The sequence below is a fragment of the Papio anubis genome, chromosome 6, assembly GCF_008728515.1.
Source record: "Papio anubis isolate 15944 chromosome 6, Panubis1.0, whole genome shotgun sequence".
NCBI classification, from domain to species: Eukaryota; Metazoa; Chordata; class Mammalia; order Primates; family Cercopithecidae; genus Papio; species Papio anubis.
The window spans coordinates 146921716-146936771 of record NC_044981.1 but is presented as its reverse complement, the minus strand read 5'-3'; the positions used below and the strand labels follow the sequence as shown (position 1 = coordinate 146936771).

The 15056-nt window shown below is 36.3% G+C and overlaps 2 protein-coding genes across 4 annotated transcripts in view; one reads left to right on the top strand and one right to left on the bottom strand.

Annotated features, from left to right (window-relative positions):
- Nucleotides 1-15056, bottom strand: part of TSPYL4 (TSPY like 4) — a 43480-nt gene that overhangs the window by 6300 nt on the left and 22124 nt on the right. The window contains exon 4 of the mRNA XM_009206238.4: nucleotides 1131-1205. The gene's annotated coding sequence lies outside the window, so the exon portion shown is untranslated. The remainder of the gene's footprint in view (nucleotides 1-1130; nucleotides 1206-15056) is intronic.
- The window catches only part of NT5DC1 (5'-nucleotidase domain containing 1), a 152807-nt gene that overhangs the window by 123919 nt on the left and 13832 nt on the right, over nucleotides 1-15056 (top strand). For all 3 annotated transcript variants that reach the window (XM_021936896.2, XM_021936895.2, XM_021936894.2), the window contains exons 7-8: nucleotides 4764-4938; nucleotides 6765-6862. In XM_021936896.2, coding sequence (XP_021792588.2) covers nucleotides 4764-4938; nucleotides 6765-6862 — 273 coding nt within the window. The remainder of the gene's footprint in view (nucleotides 1-4763; nucleotides 4939-6764; nucleotides 6863-15056) is intronic.

The window sequence follows — 15056 nt, the reverse complement described above, 5'->3', positions numbered from 1 at the left end:
AAGGACATTAACATCCAAAAATTTCAAAATACCGCTGACCCAAAATCATATTTATAGACTGTATTCAGCCCAGAGTCAGGCAGTTTGATGGCTTTGGAGAGATAAAGGAGTCTGTTTGGCTTGTCTATACTCATTTAAACTGTTCGAATAATTTTTCTTTCAAAGAATTTCATAATATACCCTTTTTCCAGGAATCCTCCTTTCATAGGAGGAATGAAATCCATTATTCTGTATTCACAATACTTAATTAAATCTAGAATACCATGCTTAATTGGTATAGGATAAGAGTAAACATTTTAAAGATCATCAACCACAATAACATTTAAGATAATTGGCAACAGTTATGATTTGTTGATTACCTAATATGTACAAGGCTATGTGTTAGGTAATAAAGACACTACAAAACTCAGAAGTCCCTGCCCTCTGAGAGCCTGTGATTTCCAGCGAAGCAGGCAAAATACACAGAAAATAATAGTAAGAATTCTAGTTTTTATATTTTAGGGCAACAATTCTTAATCCTGGTAGCACATTAGGACTACCTGGGAAGCTTTAAAAAAAAAAAAAAATACCAATGTTGTGGCCCTACCCCAAACCAATTAAATCAGAATTTTTGGAGTAGGGCTGGGATATGCAAATTAAATTACAGAGCTGGAAATCAGATGCTATTAAAATGTAAATTTTATATATTATGTTTTTTTCATATATTCTGTACTTCATTTCCCAGTTTTTATTTGAGAGACTTTCCAAGCATTGTATTTAGCATATAGATTTTCAATTTAAACAATCTATTCTAGATTTCTTTATTTAATTATAAAATTAGATATAAACCATATATTTTGTTATATAAACAGCAAATGTTATAATAAATTTTCATTTTATTTTTTGCCACCTATAAATAAACAAAATAAATTTGTCTCTTATCCTCCAACAAATATTTCAGCATCTTTTAGCAAAGAAAAAAGTTTCTTTTTTACAGAAAATTAATTATATCATCTCTACAGCAAGTACATTTAAACAGTTCATCGCTAAACATTTTAGCTGTTCACTAGCATGTGCTTATATAACTTGTAAAGATTATAAATATTTAAATCTCTTCTAAATTACACTATGCAATGGAAACAACAACAGACCTTATTTGGAGGCTGACCATGGAAGTGTTAGCATCCTGGCATCTCTAGTCGCCTCGGACAGCAGCTTGGAAAATTCTGGTCAAAAATCATGCAAACAGTAGTGATACAGTTAGCAAGAAAAAGCTTATTCAATGATGATAGAAATAGTGATGTGGCACAATTGTCTGTTAAACTGAAAAAAAGGATTTTTAATATTCAGGTTGTACTATATTTTTTTACCACAAGAGGTCCCTAAATCCTCTTTAGTGTATCAGGCCATTTGATGTGCATATCCGACTGTTGCAACACTTTGGTATTATTTCTGTCACTCTACATTAACCAATTTTCTAACATAGGAGGCTGAACTTTTATTCTTTAGAATCAGCTTTTTAAAAGAATTTCCTTTAAATCTCTTCTGGACCTAGAAAATACCAGCATCGAAGGATCTAAGAGTGGTGGAAAAACCAGGAAAATAAGTTACATAAAGTGGCAGTGAAATAGAATTCCTTTGGAGGTTAAGTGAAAACACAGGCTTCTTTGTGAGTTAAGAACAAACAATACCACTCCTTTCCATCTTAGGTCTAAATTCCATTTTGTTCAATCAGTGTTAATTAGTATCATAATTAAACATGACTTTTCATAGGCTGCCTTAATTGTACATGAATGATATTATTTTTGTCACTTCAGTTTGGCTCTCTGGTACTAATCAAACTCTTGCCTTGAATGTAGGGAAATATAAATGTTCCTGTGTCTGCTCCTGTACTAATTTAGGTATTCATATGTTGAATACTTGCTCCATGCCAAGCAGAAAGATATATTTCTTGCCTTTAGAAGTTTATAGTTTCTTTGGGGATATAATTTAATAGACAGTTATAATCCATTGTGTATGTTTAACATAACTCTTATTTGATTTAATACCTTGACTTATTTCAATAAAAAGATGTTTCTATTTGTATAATTATGTCTCCTATTCCTTAAATAATTGGAGGTTACAAGGGGGCAAAAATATTTTCTCCATGGCAGCCAGTGATCTTTTGTAGTAAGAGCAACTCATTATCTACCACTGGGTATGTGTTTGTACAGGGCTTGTCTTTTTTAGTTTGTCCATTTCAGTCTGGCTTATGAACAAACCAAGGACATCTCCATTATGACTTCAGAGAATAATTTTATCTGATTAAATTATTATATTTGTACTCTTTTCAATCAGACATTACTAATTAAGAGATATTAATGAAATTAACCTAGGTAAGAAATTTAAAATATTGTATTTAAATGCATACGTCTTATATTTTTATTCCTTTGGAAATGTTAACAGCAGCTTTTTAATGGTAATTTATATTTTGATCACTAGATGGCACTAAGCACATATAGCTAAGAAAAAATAACTTTCAAGTTTTCTGAAAACAAGCCTGTTTTCAGCATTACACACTATAAATTTTTTTGTTATGTAACCCATAAAATTCTTCTTGCTACAAAAGCTTTGTTTTACTAAGTGAGATAATCTCACCTCTGACCCCCTTAGGTATAGTAAGTTCTGAGAGAGATACAGCCTCTGAAATTAGCAGTCATCCACTCATCAAACTTTTCTGTTCTTGGCCATTTGCATTTATTATTATCATCTGTTTCTTAAACTGGCCTTTTCTTACTAGTACTTCCTCTTCCCTGGAAAACAGATAATATATTTTAATTTTTTAAAGGAGTATTATATAGCCTCTGGTATGTTAAAAAGAGATCCTAGAGATTCACACACAAAAGTTCCTGTAGGGCAAAATATAAAAAGAGCAAAAACTTTGTTTTTGTTTTTGGTCTTCTAAATATTCTCATATTGCAACATATTCTTTCTTTTGTTATTTTTGGTCTGGTTATGATATTCATGAAATACATTTTCTGAATCACGATGCTTTAGGTTGCAAATAATAAATATCCTTAATGTTTAAGCTATTATTAAAATGAGTTATTTTGTACAACTAGAAGTTGTCCAGAAGTTGAACAGTACTTCCAGTGGTGGTTAGAGTTCGTCAGTGAATTAATCAGAAATCCAATGATGGCCAGGCACAGTGGCTCACGCCTGTGATCACAGCACTTTTAGAGGCCTGAGGTGGGAGGATCACTTGAGCCTAGGAGTTCAAGGCTGCAGTAAGTCGTGATTGTGCCACAGTGCACTCCAGTCTGGGCAACAGAGCGAGACCCTGTCACTCCCCAGCAAAGAGGGAGATGGATGTGGGGAGGCAGACCACAACATTTGCTACCATTTTTGTTTTTATTTGTTCGTTTTGTTGCACTAAAGACTCTTCTTCCTGGCCGGGCACTGGCTCACGCCTGTAATTCTCGCACTTTGGGAGCGCAAGGCAGGCAGATTGTGAGGTCAAGAGATCAAGACCATCCTGGTAAACATGGTGAAACCCCGTCCCTACTAAAAATACAGAAGTTAGCTGGGCATGGTGGCGCCTGTAGTCCTAACTACTCAGGAGGCTGAGGCAGGAGAATCGCTTGAACCCGGGAGGCGGAGGTTGCAGTTAGCCAGAGATCACACCACTGCACTACAGCTTGGTGACAGAGTGAGGCTCCGTCTCAAAAAAAAAAAAAAGACTCTTCTTCCTGATGTGCTGATGTTCTTGAAATATAACTTTCAAGTATTTCAAGTGTATCACACTGGACAGAGTCACAGATGTATCCCATATCTAGCTACTGCAGACTCTATCATTCAGTACAAGCTGTTTAAGCTATTTTTTTTATTGTCTATGCATATGTCCTTTTCGTAACAATTAGAGAAAGTAAAATCTTGGATTATTTTTATCTGCTTATTAGTTCTATCATGCTCTGAGAGCAATATTTCTAAAAGGTGTTATGAATCTAGTAGCATTTCAACGAAATCTGCAATTGCCTGCTGAGTACCCACAACTTTCAAAGCACTGGGTCAAGCACTATGGGTAAGTCTGGCCAAGACATCTGGAAACACTGCCACCATCTGCCCTGGAGCTCAGCCAGACCCCATGGATACTCTAAAGGGGCAGAGTAAGCAGTCCCACTTCAGTGATGCGAGTCATTCGATGTTCCCTGTCAACTACAGTGCCTTTTGGCCTGTTCTGGCCTATTTTACACCAATTTTTCCATTTGATATCTCAGCATTTCTCAGAGGCTATAGAATGGCTCCCCTAGTATAGGTTCCATCTGAAATAGCAAACTGTGACTCTGAGGAACTCATCGCCCTTCTTGGCTATTTATGCCAAAGACATGATCCTGGTGCAATATGTGAATGTTGATTTGTTTCTTATCTGTATTCAGCAAATATTCATTGAATAATTAAAAGAATATTTGTAACCAATTGATATTTCACATGTAAGGTTTTCTCTTACAGCATTTGAAAATGTTCATCATATTGTGTTTCTTGTGTTACCTGTTTTAACAGTTTATCAGTTCTTGTCAAATAGCCAGCGAATATTATCAACTAACATTTTCAAACAATAATATGTTTTCAAGTAAAGAACTATTCTTAAAAAGCAAGTAGTATTGGCATAATTGCTAGGTTGGTCAAACTTTGTTCTTATCCTTTTAGTTTTATCTATAGATTTGAAAGAGATTAACTTGTTAGAGAATACATTTAGTTAAAAAATATTTAAAAAGAGAAACCTCAATGATATTTTTATTTTTCAGAAAACTGTGGAATATATTTTCCAGAAATAAAAAGAGATCCAGGCAGATATTTACACAGTTGTCCTGAATCTGTGAAAAAGTGGCTTCGACAGCTAAAGAATGCTGGGAAAATTCTTCTGTTAATTACCAGTTCTCACAGTGATTACTGTAGACTTCTCTGTGAATATATCCTTGGGTGAGTGATGAGTCATTCGGTTTTCATTGTCTTATGAAATACGGATAGCAAATTAGACCAGGGCTTTTTTAAAAGTGTCAGCCATGACCATATCATTATTTTAAGCAATGCTGAGTGACAAGTTGATTTTTTTTTTTCTGATGACATACCTCAATATCTGCTGACAGCAGCCCAACCAAGTACATTTTAGCAAAGCAATGTTACTGGGGACCAGTATGCTCATAGCTCACCGAATGTCCGGGTTTTAGGTTTTCTAGAAGGTGGTAAACTGTATATCCTTCAGTTTTCCATGAATTTGGTTTCTCATCTTTGGATGATGACTGAGGGACACTGAGTTGTAGGTTATACTCCTCCACAGATACCTGGAGTACAGCCACTTTTTAGTCATTTCAGTGTGGAGCCATGTACTTTACTGTTTAACACAGCCAGGATGGGATTGAATTCGTGAAAATTAAGGCAGTATAATTGCATAGACTTTAAAGTAAGACAGACTTGACTTCAAGCCCCACTCTGCAGTTTACTGTAGTAGGTTTTATAACCTCTTTAAGCTTCAATTTTGTCATCATAAAAATGGTACAGTAATGCCTTGTGAGTATGAGGGGATATTCAAATAGCATAATACAGGTAGAGAATTAGATAGGAATAGTTGATAGACTTCAGTGTGTAAATACTTATTCTTGTGGGCAGTACCAGGAAATATCTATGGTCAAAGCAAGATTCCAGAGTGAGCTATTAGGTCTCCCCTAATGTTTCCTCAAATTCCATCAAATACCGAATTGCCGTGAGTATGGAGCAAGTTTGAGCCTTAAAACCTACCTTCACCAGCTTTTTTAGCATCATGATTTCCATGTTCTTACCATGTGTGGCTTTAGTTTGTTCTATGATATGCTTACAATCTGTGAGTAGAATTTCTGCTTTTTGAATAACATATAGGCTGATATATAATAATGCATCCTTTGGGTGAATTAAGGCTAAAGTCCTGGATGTCTTGGAAGGTGCCGCTCATAGAGACATTTGCTATCCTAGTAGTGGGCCCACTAACTAAATTTAGATGAACAAAAATGAACTTTAAAATGAACAATTAAGATTTTAATTCCTTTTTTATTAGCATAGATAGCAATAGTCTTTCTTCATCTCAATTTCTATTTATTGCTGTTTGATTCATAAAAGTATTCTGGAATGCTGCATAAATATTGTTTCCCCCATTGTAATAGTGAGTCCTTCAGGAGAAGGGCTACCTTTCCTTTGCCATCAGAAATAATCCTTAATATAATGATAAGTACAGATTTAAAATCATTAATTATTATCATATAAAAGTTACCACATTATAAGACTACACTGATTGTCAGATAAAGTATCTTCTTCATATTTGAAGCACTCTCTGAAAGATGACCATGACTTGCTATAATGCTGCTTTCTGTGGGACCCATGTAACACACAAAATTGTTAACTCTTCAAGCTAACAAAGCCAGCCAATTGCAGGCCCCCAAATTTGAAGATAGATTTTCCAAATATTTCCAACTGTTAGAAACTATTGACTTCACTGCCAAAGCCAGCTTGGTACCTAGAGTCTATGTGCTGCTTTCTTTTTTTCCTGATTATGTTTATACTTCAAAGAGTTGTCAGGAAGACTAGTACTCACCCAACCACCTTCTATTTCCAACGGAATGTTCACCTTAAAGTGTGAGAAAAATATAAAGCATATAAAAGTTAATTAAAAGATAAATGATGCTGTTGTAAAATAGATAAGCAAAGATCAAATTCTGTTTTATATGGACCTATTCTAATTCTTAAAATAAATTTATGAAAAATTGTGTTGCTTTTAGGAATGATTTTACAGACCTTTTTGACATTGTGATTACAAATGCACTGAAGCCTGGTTTCTTCTCCCACTTACCAAGTCAGAGACCTTTCCGGACGCTCGGTAAGTTACATTTGGTTTCTTTCTTCTCCTGTATACAGTTGACTAACAACCTTGTGCAGAGCACTGTTGTTACATGCAATGCCATGTCTTCTTTCCTCTCATGGGGAAGAAAAAAGATAATAAACCTATGTTTGTATTAAATTTTACACTACCACTTTATATCACAATTATTTCTTTGCATGTCAGCCTTTCCCTGACTTTAAAAATGAAGGACATGAACTTCACCTTAGTTTTTAGGACCTAAATAAATGCCTCAATAAATGTTTGAAGGATGGATTACTTGTGATAAATCAGTTGAGTTATTTTCTAGAACAAAAGCACCTGCGGAACACATGAAGATCATAACAAATGAAACTCTGGGGAAAGGGGAGGCCTTCCTGAAAGGGCATTTCAGTAGAAGAGACTGATAGGGAGAGAGGTGGAATGAAAGGGATTTACAGGTGAAAAAGAATGATAACAGAGTGAGGTACTCATAGTAGGTGCTCTTGAAAGCTTCTTAAATAAATACATAAATGAATAAAAAGCAGAACCTGATCAGTAGTAGAGAAGTTATAGTTTTTGGGGAGTGAAAGACAGTGAGTTTAGTTTTGATATCTGTTGTATCTTTTATTTCTATTTAAGTAGTTCAAGTAAGATCAATGATATATTAACATTTGAGGACCATTCAGAGGTTCTCTTAGGAGAGGACCATCTAAAATAAATCCAGGATGGTTAGAAATTGAAACACAGTTAATGGTTGTAAATGCACATAAATGTATAAAAGATTATTAAGAAATAAAATTTATAGATCTACCTAGAAATCTAGCTGTCTTTTAAAGAGAATGATAAAATTAACATACATACATATTGTATGCATAATATATATAAGCATCTACCATAATATATGATTTATAATTTTACTTTTGATTAATATGCTTGGCATTATATAACAACCTGGGCCAGGTTGTACTGATATTTAATATACATTTCTCATTACTTTCCCATGGCCACACATTACCCTGTTCTGAAATAAAATTTAAAATTTTTCAGAAAAGTGTTCAGGTGAATTCAGACACATTTAATACATTTATTTAATATGGTAATACAGTATTATTTACTTTGAACTTATTTTTACTATTCAAAAGCCTGATTCAATTCTAGGCATTTGATAGTAGCTCAGTACTCAGTGTTGGGCTTATGAACAGTGAAATCTAAGTGAGGCTCATTGTAGCACGTGTCAAGCACCAAGCCTTTTTCTGTGCACCAGACAGATATGTGAACATGTGAGCACATCAGCAAGTGCAAGGGATGCTTATGGATTTTAGTACGTGTCATGAAGGTAATAACCACCTTATGAGGTACAGTATATGGGGCAGGCTTCCTTAGAGTGGCTGGCCAGGGGCGCTCTGTCCGAAAAGGTTAGGTAAGGTGACTTGCAAGGTGAGCCCTGAGGGACAAGTGATGAGAAGAGCAGAGGAAGAGTGTTCCTGGCACTCTTCATTCATTGGATCAAATGAATGCCAGGGCCCAGTAGGAGATTAGTTTTGTCACATTCTAGTAACAAAGAAGAGACCTGCCATTCTGGCACGTGGTCATAGGGTGGGAGGGGGGTGAAGTTAGGGAGGCAGGCACCTTCATAAGCAGTGGAAAGGGGTTTGAATTTTATTCCACAAGTAACCTGAAGCTGTTCCGTTGTTTGAGGCAGAAGAATGATATAAGAGACTGCTTTGGCTGCTGGTTGGGGAATGGTTTGGGTGTGGGGAAGGATGGAAAGAGGAAGACCTGGCAACTGCAGTGTCCCTAGTAAGATACTGTGGTGGTTTGGTCCAGAGCGACAGTAGTGGAGATGGAGAGAGGTAGATACATTTAAGATACATTATGGAGTTGGAAAACACAGGGCTCCATGATAGTTAAAGAAACAGCAGATGAAAAGAAAGGAGTAATAAAAGAATAACTTCCAGGTGGTTGATTTTTCTTTTTCCTGAAATGAGCAAGTGAGTAGATGGTGGTACCATTTACAGACTTGGGGAAAAATACAGAGGATAAAGTTATATGGAGCAGGGGTTACATCTATTAAGAATTCGTTTTTCAACATGTTAATTTTGAGATGCTTATGAGTTATGTAACTGTCATTATCAATTAGGAAATTGTATAAATATGCCTGGAGTCCAAGGGAACAAGTCTAGGCTGAAGATATATATTGGGAGTAATCAGCTCATAGATAGGTATTTGAAGCCAGGGGCTTATGTGAAACCAAATATAGAGAGAATGTAGATAGGCAAAAGGCCTAGACCAAGCCCTGACATTCTCTAATATTAAGGATAGAGAAGAAAGAGTGCAGTGTGGCAGCACATATATTATAGTACGGAAAATAGTAGAGTACGTGCAGAAGCCAGAGGAAAGAGGAAAGGGTAGCCAGCTAGTCCAAATGCTACAGAAAAAAAACACTGAAATGAGGAAAGAGAAATCTTCACTGGGGTGGGCAAGATGGAGATCACTAGTGCCTCAGTGAACAGTTGCCATAGAATGGTGGGATAGAAACTAAATTGTAGTATCTTGAGTAGTTCATTGGAGGTATGGAACCAGGGCATATGTACAGCTCTTTCTAGAATTTTAGCTCTGAATGCGGTCAAAGAATTGAGGTTTTAGCTGGAAGACAATGTAGCATTAAGGGCATATTTTATTTTTTTAAGATAGAAGATACTGGAATATGCATATGTGGTGATGAGAATGATCTAGTACAGTGGTTTTCAAAGGTGGCAGTTTTGCCCTTCATTGCAAATTTGGCAATGTCTGGAGACATTTTTGGTTGTCACAACTTGGCAGGGGGGTAGAGGCTAGGTGTGCTGCTAAGCAGCCTACAACACACAGGACAGCACCCCCCAACGACAAAGAATTATCTAGCCCCAAATCTCAGTAGTGCCAAGGCTAAGAAACCCTAGTCTAGTAGAAAGAAATAGGTCGGTGTTGTTTTTATATATTGGTTTAAAGTCTTATATAATAAAATCCTTGATATTAAGGAATAATCTGTTATCAAGGATTCTGATAGTATTCTTATAATTAAACCAGAAAAAAAATTAAATGTTTTTCCCCACTTTACAAACTTACATTTAAATATGTAAGTAAGTACCCAATAAAATTTGCTTTTATTTTTATTTTTGTGGGGTTTGCATATTTTGTTCTAAGAAAATCTATACCCCTTGTATACCTATAGTAGTATTTATGCCATTCCATAAGATTTTTATTAAAATTTCACACAAAGATACAAATAATGTGAAACTGCACATTAAAAATATACCAAGTTTTTTTTAACATATTGGAAATTATAAATGCATTAACTATGTTGATAATTTACAGCATTTTATGTAGTTTTTCTCTATGTAATTGAGAGTATCCTGAGATAAAAGGGTGGAGTGTTTAAAAAATGATTACTTTAGAAGTAACTATCTTAAGACTTCTGTGCAGTATTTTCTGTTAGTTGTACAGTACAACTGGATTTGAGGGCTGACATAATGATGTTGATTCAAACTACATCTTTAAATATTATACTCATCAAAGACTCGAAAGTCTTTTTGACTGAATTTATGGTATGGAAATATTAGGAATCTAAACTTTAAAAATAAGCACATCCTGATAATAAATATACCATTTTAAAAAATTGTTTTACATTCTGGGTTGTATAAAAACTTAGTTTTTTAATTTCTACTTTCTCTAATTTGTATTTCATTTATTTTTTAATTGACAAGTAAAAATTATATATTTATGTTGTACAACATGGTATTTTGATATATATACACATTGTAGAATGGCTAAATGATACTATTTAAATAAGTATTACCTCACATTATCATTTTTTTGTGTATGGTAAGAACACTTAAAATCTATTCTCTTAGTAAATTTTAAATATACAATGTATTATTTTTAACTCTATGTTATATACAATATATTTCTTGGATTTATAGATTTATTCTTCCTAACTGAAATTTTGTGTCCTTTGACCAACATCTCCCAAAACCCCTACCCCTAGCCTCAGATAACCACCATTTTACTTTCTGATTCCGTGAGTTTGACTTTTTTACATTCCAAATGTAAGTGAGATCATATGGTATTTGTCTTTCTGTACCTGGCTTATTTTGCTTAACATTGTGTCCTCCAGGTTCATCCATGTTGTCACAATTGACAGGATTTCTTTCTTTTTAAGGTCAGATAGTATTCCATTATGTATAGATACGATATTTTCTTTATCCTTTAATCTGCTACTGGACATTTAGGTTGATTTCATATCTTGACTATTGTGAATAATGCTGTAATGAACATGGGAGTGCAGATAGCTCAACATACCAATTTCATATATTTTGGATATATACTCAGTACTGGGGTTGCTGGATCATATGGTAGTTCTATTTTTAATTATTTTGAGGAACTGCCACACTTTTTTCCATAATGGCTAAACTAATTGACAGTCCCACCAAGAATGTACAAGGATTCCCTTTTCTCCACATGCTCTTTAAAACTTATCTTTTGTCTTTTTGATAATAGCCATTCTAATAAGTATGAGGTGATAGGTCATTGTGGTTTTAATTTGTATTTCCCTGATGATTAGTGACATTGAGCACTTTTTTATATTGCTGCTAGATATTTGTATATCTTTTTGAGAAATGTCTATTCAGGTCCTTTGCTCATTTTTTAAATTGGATTATTTGTTTCCTTACTGTTGAGTTGAGTTCTTTTTATGTTTTGGATATTAACCCCTTATCAGAAGTATGCTTTGCAAATATTCTCTACCATTCTACAGATTGTTTTCACTTTGTTGACTGTTTTCTTTGCGGTTGCATAGCTTTTTAGTATTATGTAATCTCATTTGTCTATTTTTGCTTTTGTTGTCTGTGCATTTGGGGATATAGCCAGAAAATCTTATAAAAATTTCATTTTAACTAGCAGTCTACTGTGTTTCATTCTCCTCTGTGGTTTTAGAGATGAAAAATCTGGATTGATGAAGCAGGACCCAAAGTCCTACCAGTCTCTGTAATGAAGACTGTGAAGTGCCTAGCAATCTCAGCATATATAGGATTTCAAGCTTTTTGTGCAGATATTTAGAAAAGTTTACCTCATTTTGTCCGGGTACGGTGGCTCACGCCTGTAATCTCAGCACTTTGGAAGGCCAAGGTGGATGGATCACCTGAGGTCGGGAGTTCGAGACCAGCCTGAGCAACATAGGGAAACCCCATCTCTACTAAAAGTACAAAATTAGCCAGGCATGGTGGCACATGCCTGTAATCCCAGCTACTAGGGAGGCTGAGGCAGGAGAATCGCTTGAACCTGGGAGGCGGAGATTGCAGTGAGCCAAGATCACGCCATTGCACTCCAGCCTGGGCAACAAGAGTGAAACTCCGACTCAAAAAAAAAAAGAAAAGTTTACCTCATTTTTATCACATCCAGGAGGGCTAGATGTCTACGGTTCTTTCCAGCCTTTGTTTTCTGGGCCTCTGATTTAAAATATTTCAGTGGAAGAATATTTTTTAGAATTAAACCAAAATACTTTATTCTATTTAGAATGCAAAAAAGATTGCCAGAACTATTACTAATTACAGGATTGTACTGCACATATTTTAAAATCCCTACTTCATTACATTCTATGTGTTTATTCTGCTGCTGATTCTGATTCTTCAGCTACCTCTAACTGCTTTACCTCCGTTTCTACTACCTTTCTCTTTTAATGTTGATATTCCCTAGCGTTCTATATTTGGCTCTCCTTTCTTCTGTTGTCCTTCAGCTCTCTACCACTGGGAAGGTTTTAACTATCATCTGTATACTGATAGTTGACATTTCCTTATCTCTGGGCTTCACATTTCTCTGACCTTCAGAAGCCTATTTCTATCTGTCTTCTAAAATCTTCACATCCCACAGCCCCAGAGTCGCAGGAAACTTGATATGCTTGCAACAGCTCATTAAATCCCCATCCCATTTTAGCATGCCGCTCTTCCCATATTCCATAATTACATTTTAGCTACTTTTCCAAGCACAGACCTTAACCAAGCTAGTAAGCAAAAACCACAATTACTTTTGCACTAACGTAAAAAAATCAGTCATCCTCATTCCTTCCCTCCCTTTTAAGTTGTACTTCCGTTTGCTCAGGTTTGTCGTTACTACATTCCCACTACTGCCCGTATCATCCCTTGTGTGAAATGGCACAATATTTAAGTCATTGCTCCAAATGGTTAAAGTAGAGTTAATACAATTGAGCTTGCTGGGATGGAAGGCACAGCGAGCCAATCACAAAACACAGCATGGCCTTAGCGAGTTGCACAGGTTTGACGTCAGCGGTTGTCATGGTAACAGGGGCGAAGCTGCTGATACCAGGGTCAGTCAGGACTGAGCTCCTCCCGCCAGTCTGATTCCTGCCAGTGCTTAAGATGTATGGAGGGGAGAAGCGGCTTCCAAGCAAAATCTTCTTCCTCTCTTTTCTCTGTCACTGCGTCACCAGATCCTCGCCAGTGCTGAGGGCGGGGATACGGGGAATCTCTGTCTTGCAAGATTAAATTATTATTGGAGAGGGAACGTGTCTGCCTTGTTCACTGCAGTGTCGCCAATGCTGCTTAGCTCAGTTCCTGCCCCTGCCCGCCATTGGGAGAATCATGATCCAACTCTCTCTCTTCTCTCTCTTTTCTCTTCTCTCTCTCGGCCTTAGCTGTCACCAGTACACTGACTCTGACTCCCAATTCTTTCCCTGAGACCTGTTTTCCTGAGTCTCATACGCAGTTCCTCGTCCACACTAGGCAGCTCCATTCAATGTTCTGAAATCAAGCTTGAGATTCTCCTTCCGCCTAGAAACCACAAACAACCAAACATGCGGGTCACCTTGTGTGTCTTCCTTACCTAATCATCTATTAGAATTCTCCAGCTGATAACCTCTGTTGTCTTCACCCTTTTACCTCCAGTATGCTATGCATTAAATCCTGCTTAATATACGTGGAAAATCTCTCATCTCTGTCCTCCTTTCCCTTTCCACTAGGCTATCTAACCCCTCCCTAACCTCTTTTCAGACACTTTTCATTAGCACAGACTTCTGTTTTTGAGTTCTTTAAAATTTCCCACATCTTTTTTATTAATTACTTAGGCACAAATATATTTAATCACATGCACACAGTATCTCATTGGCTTCCATTCCTTGTAGCATCCTAAGGCTAATTGTACAATCTGGTTCCTAAATTACCTTTCCATCCTCCTTAACTTACTCCATAAAAGTATTCTTCTTTACTCCTACTGAAATGATTGCCTTTTATTCTTATATCAAGTTTTTGTTCTCACTATTCTGTCAACATCAGTGTTTCTCGGACTTTAATGTACACATGAATCACCTAGAGATCTTTTTAAAATGGAGATTCTGATTCAGAGGCCCTGGTGAAACCTTACATTCTGCATTTCTGAATAACTTGTCTGGTGAAGCAGACGCTACTGGTTGGAAGACCACACTTTGAGTGGCATAGATATGTGTAGAATGCCTTCTCCCTTTCCTCTCTGGTGACTTCCTACCTCTTATTTAAGGTCAGACATACAAATCACATTTTCTTTGCAATACCTTCCTTCTGCAGGTCCAGTCAGAGCTGTTTCTTTCTCTGTATTGTTTAGTGTTTTCACTTGGCTACAGTTGGGAAATTGTCTGATGAACTTTGTCACTGGATATTAGTGCTGAGGGGTGCAGCTGTGTGCAGGAGTCTTTCTGTCTTTAGCACAATTCCAGCAACATTAAAAGCTCCCAAAATGAAAGAGGCTGAATCCATCAGCGAACTAGTCAGCTCCATCTCTACTAAACATACAAAAAATTAGCTGGGCATGGTGGCGGGTGCCTGTAATTCCAGCTGCTCGGGAGGCTGAGGCAGGAAAATCACTCAAACCCAGGAGGCAGAGGTTGCAGTGAGCTGAGATGGCACCATTGCACTCCAGCCTGGGCAATAAGAGCGAAACTCCATCTCAAAGGAAAAAAACAAGAACTATGAATGAATGGAAACCCCCCCCCCCCCCAAACCAAAGTAGATAAGGGTAAGAATCACACTTTTTCTTTAATAGTATAATTTTCCTGTTATAGCCCCCAACACAGGCATTTTACTAGACCTTTTACTTGAAAAATGTCTTACCCGTCCATGCTAAGAAACAGAGAATGTATGTATGAAAATGTACAACTGGAGAAAAAAAAGTCTAGCCCAGACTTGAGGAA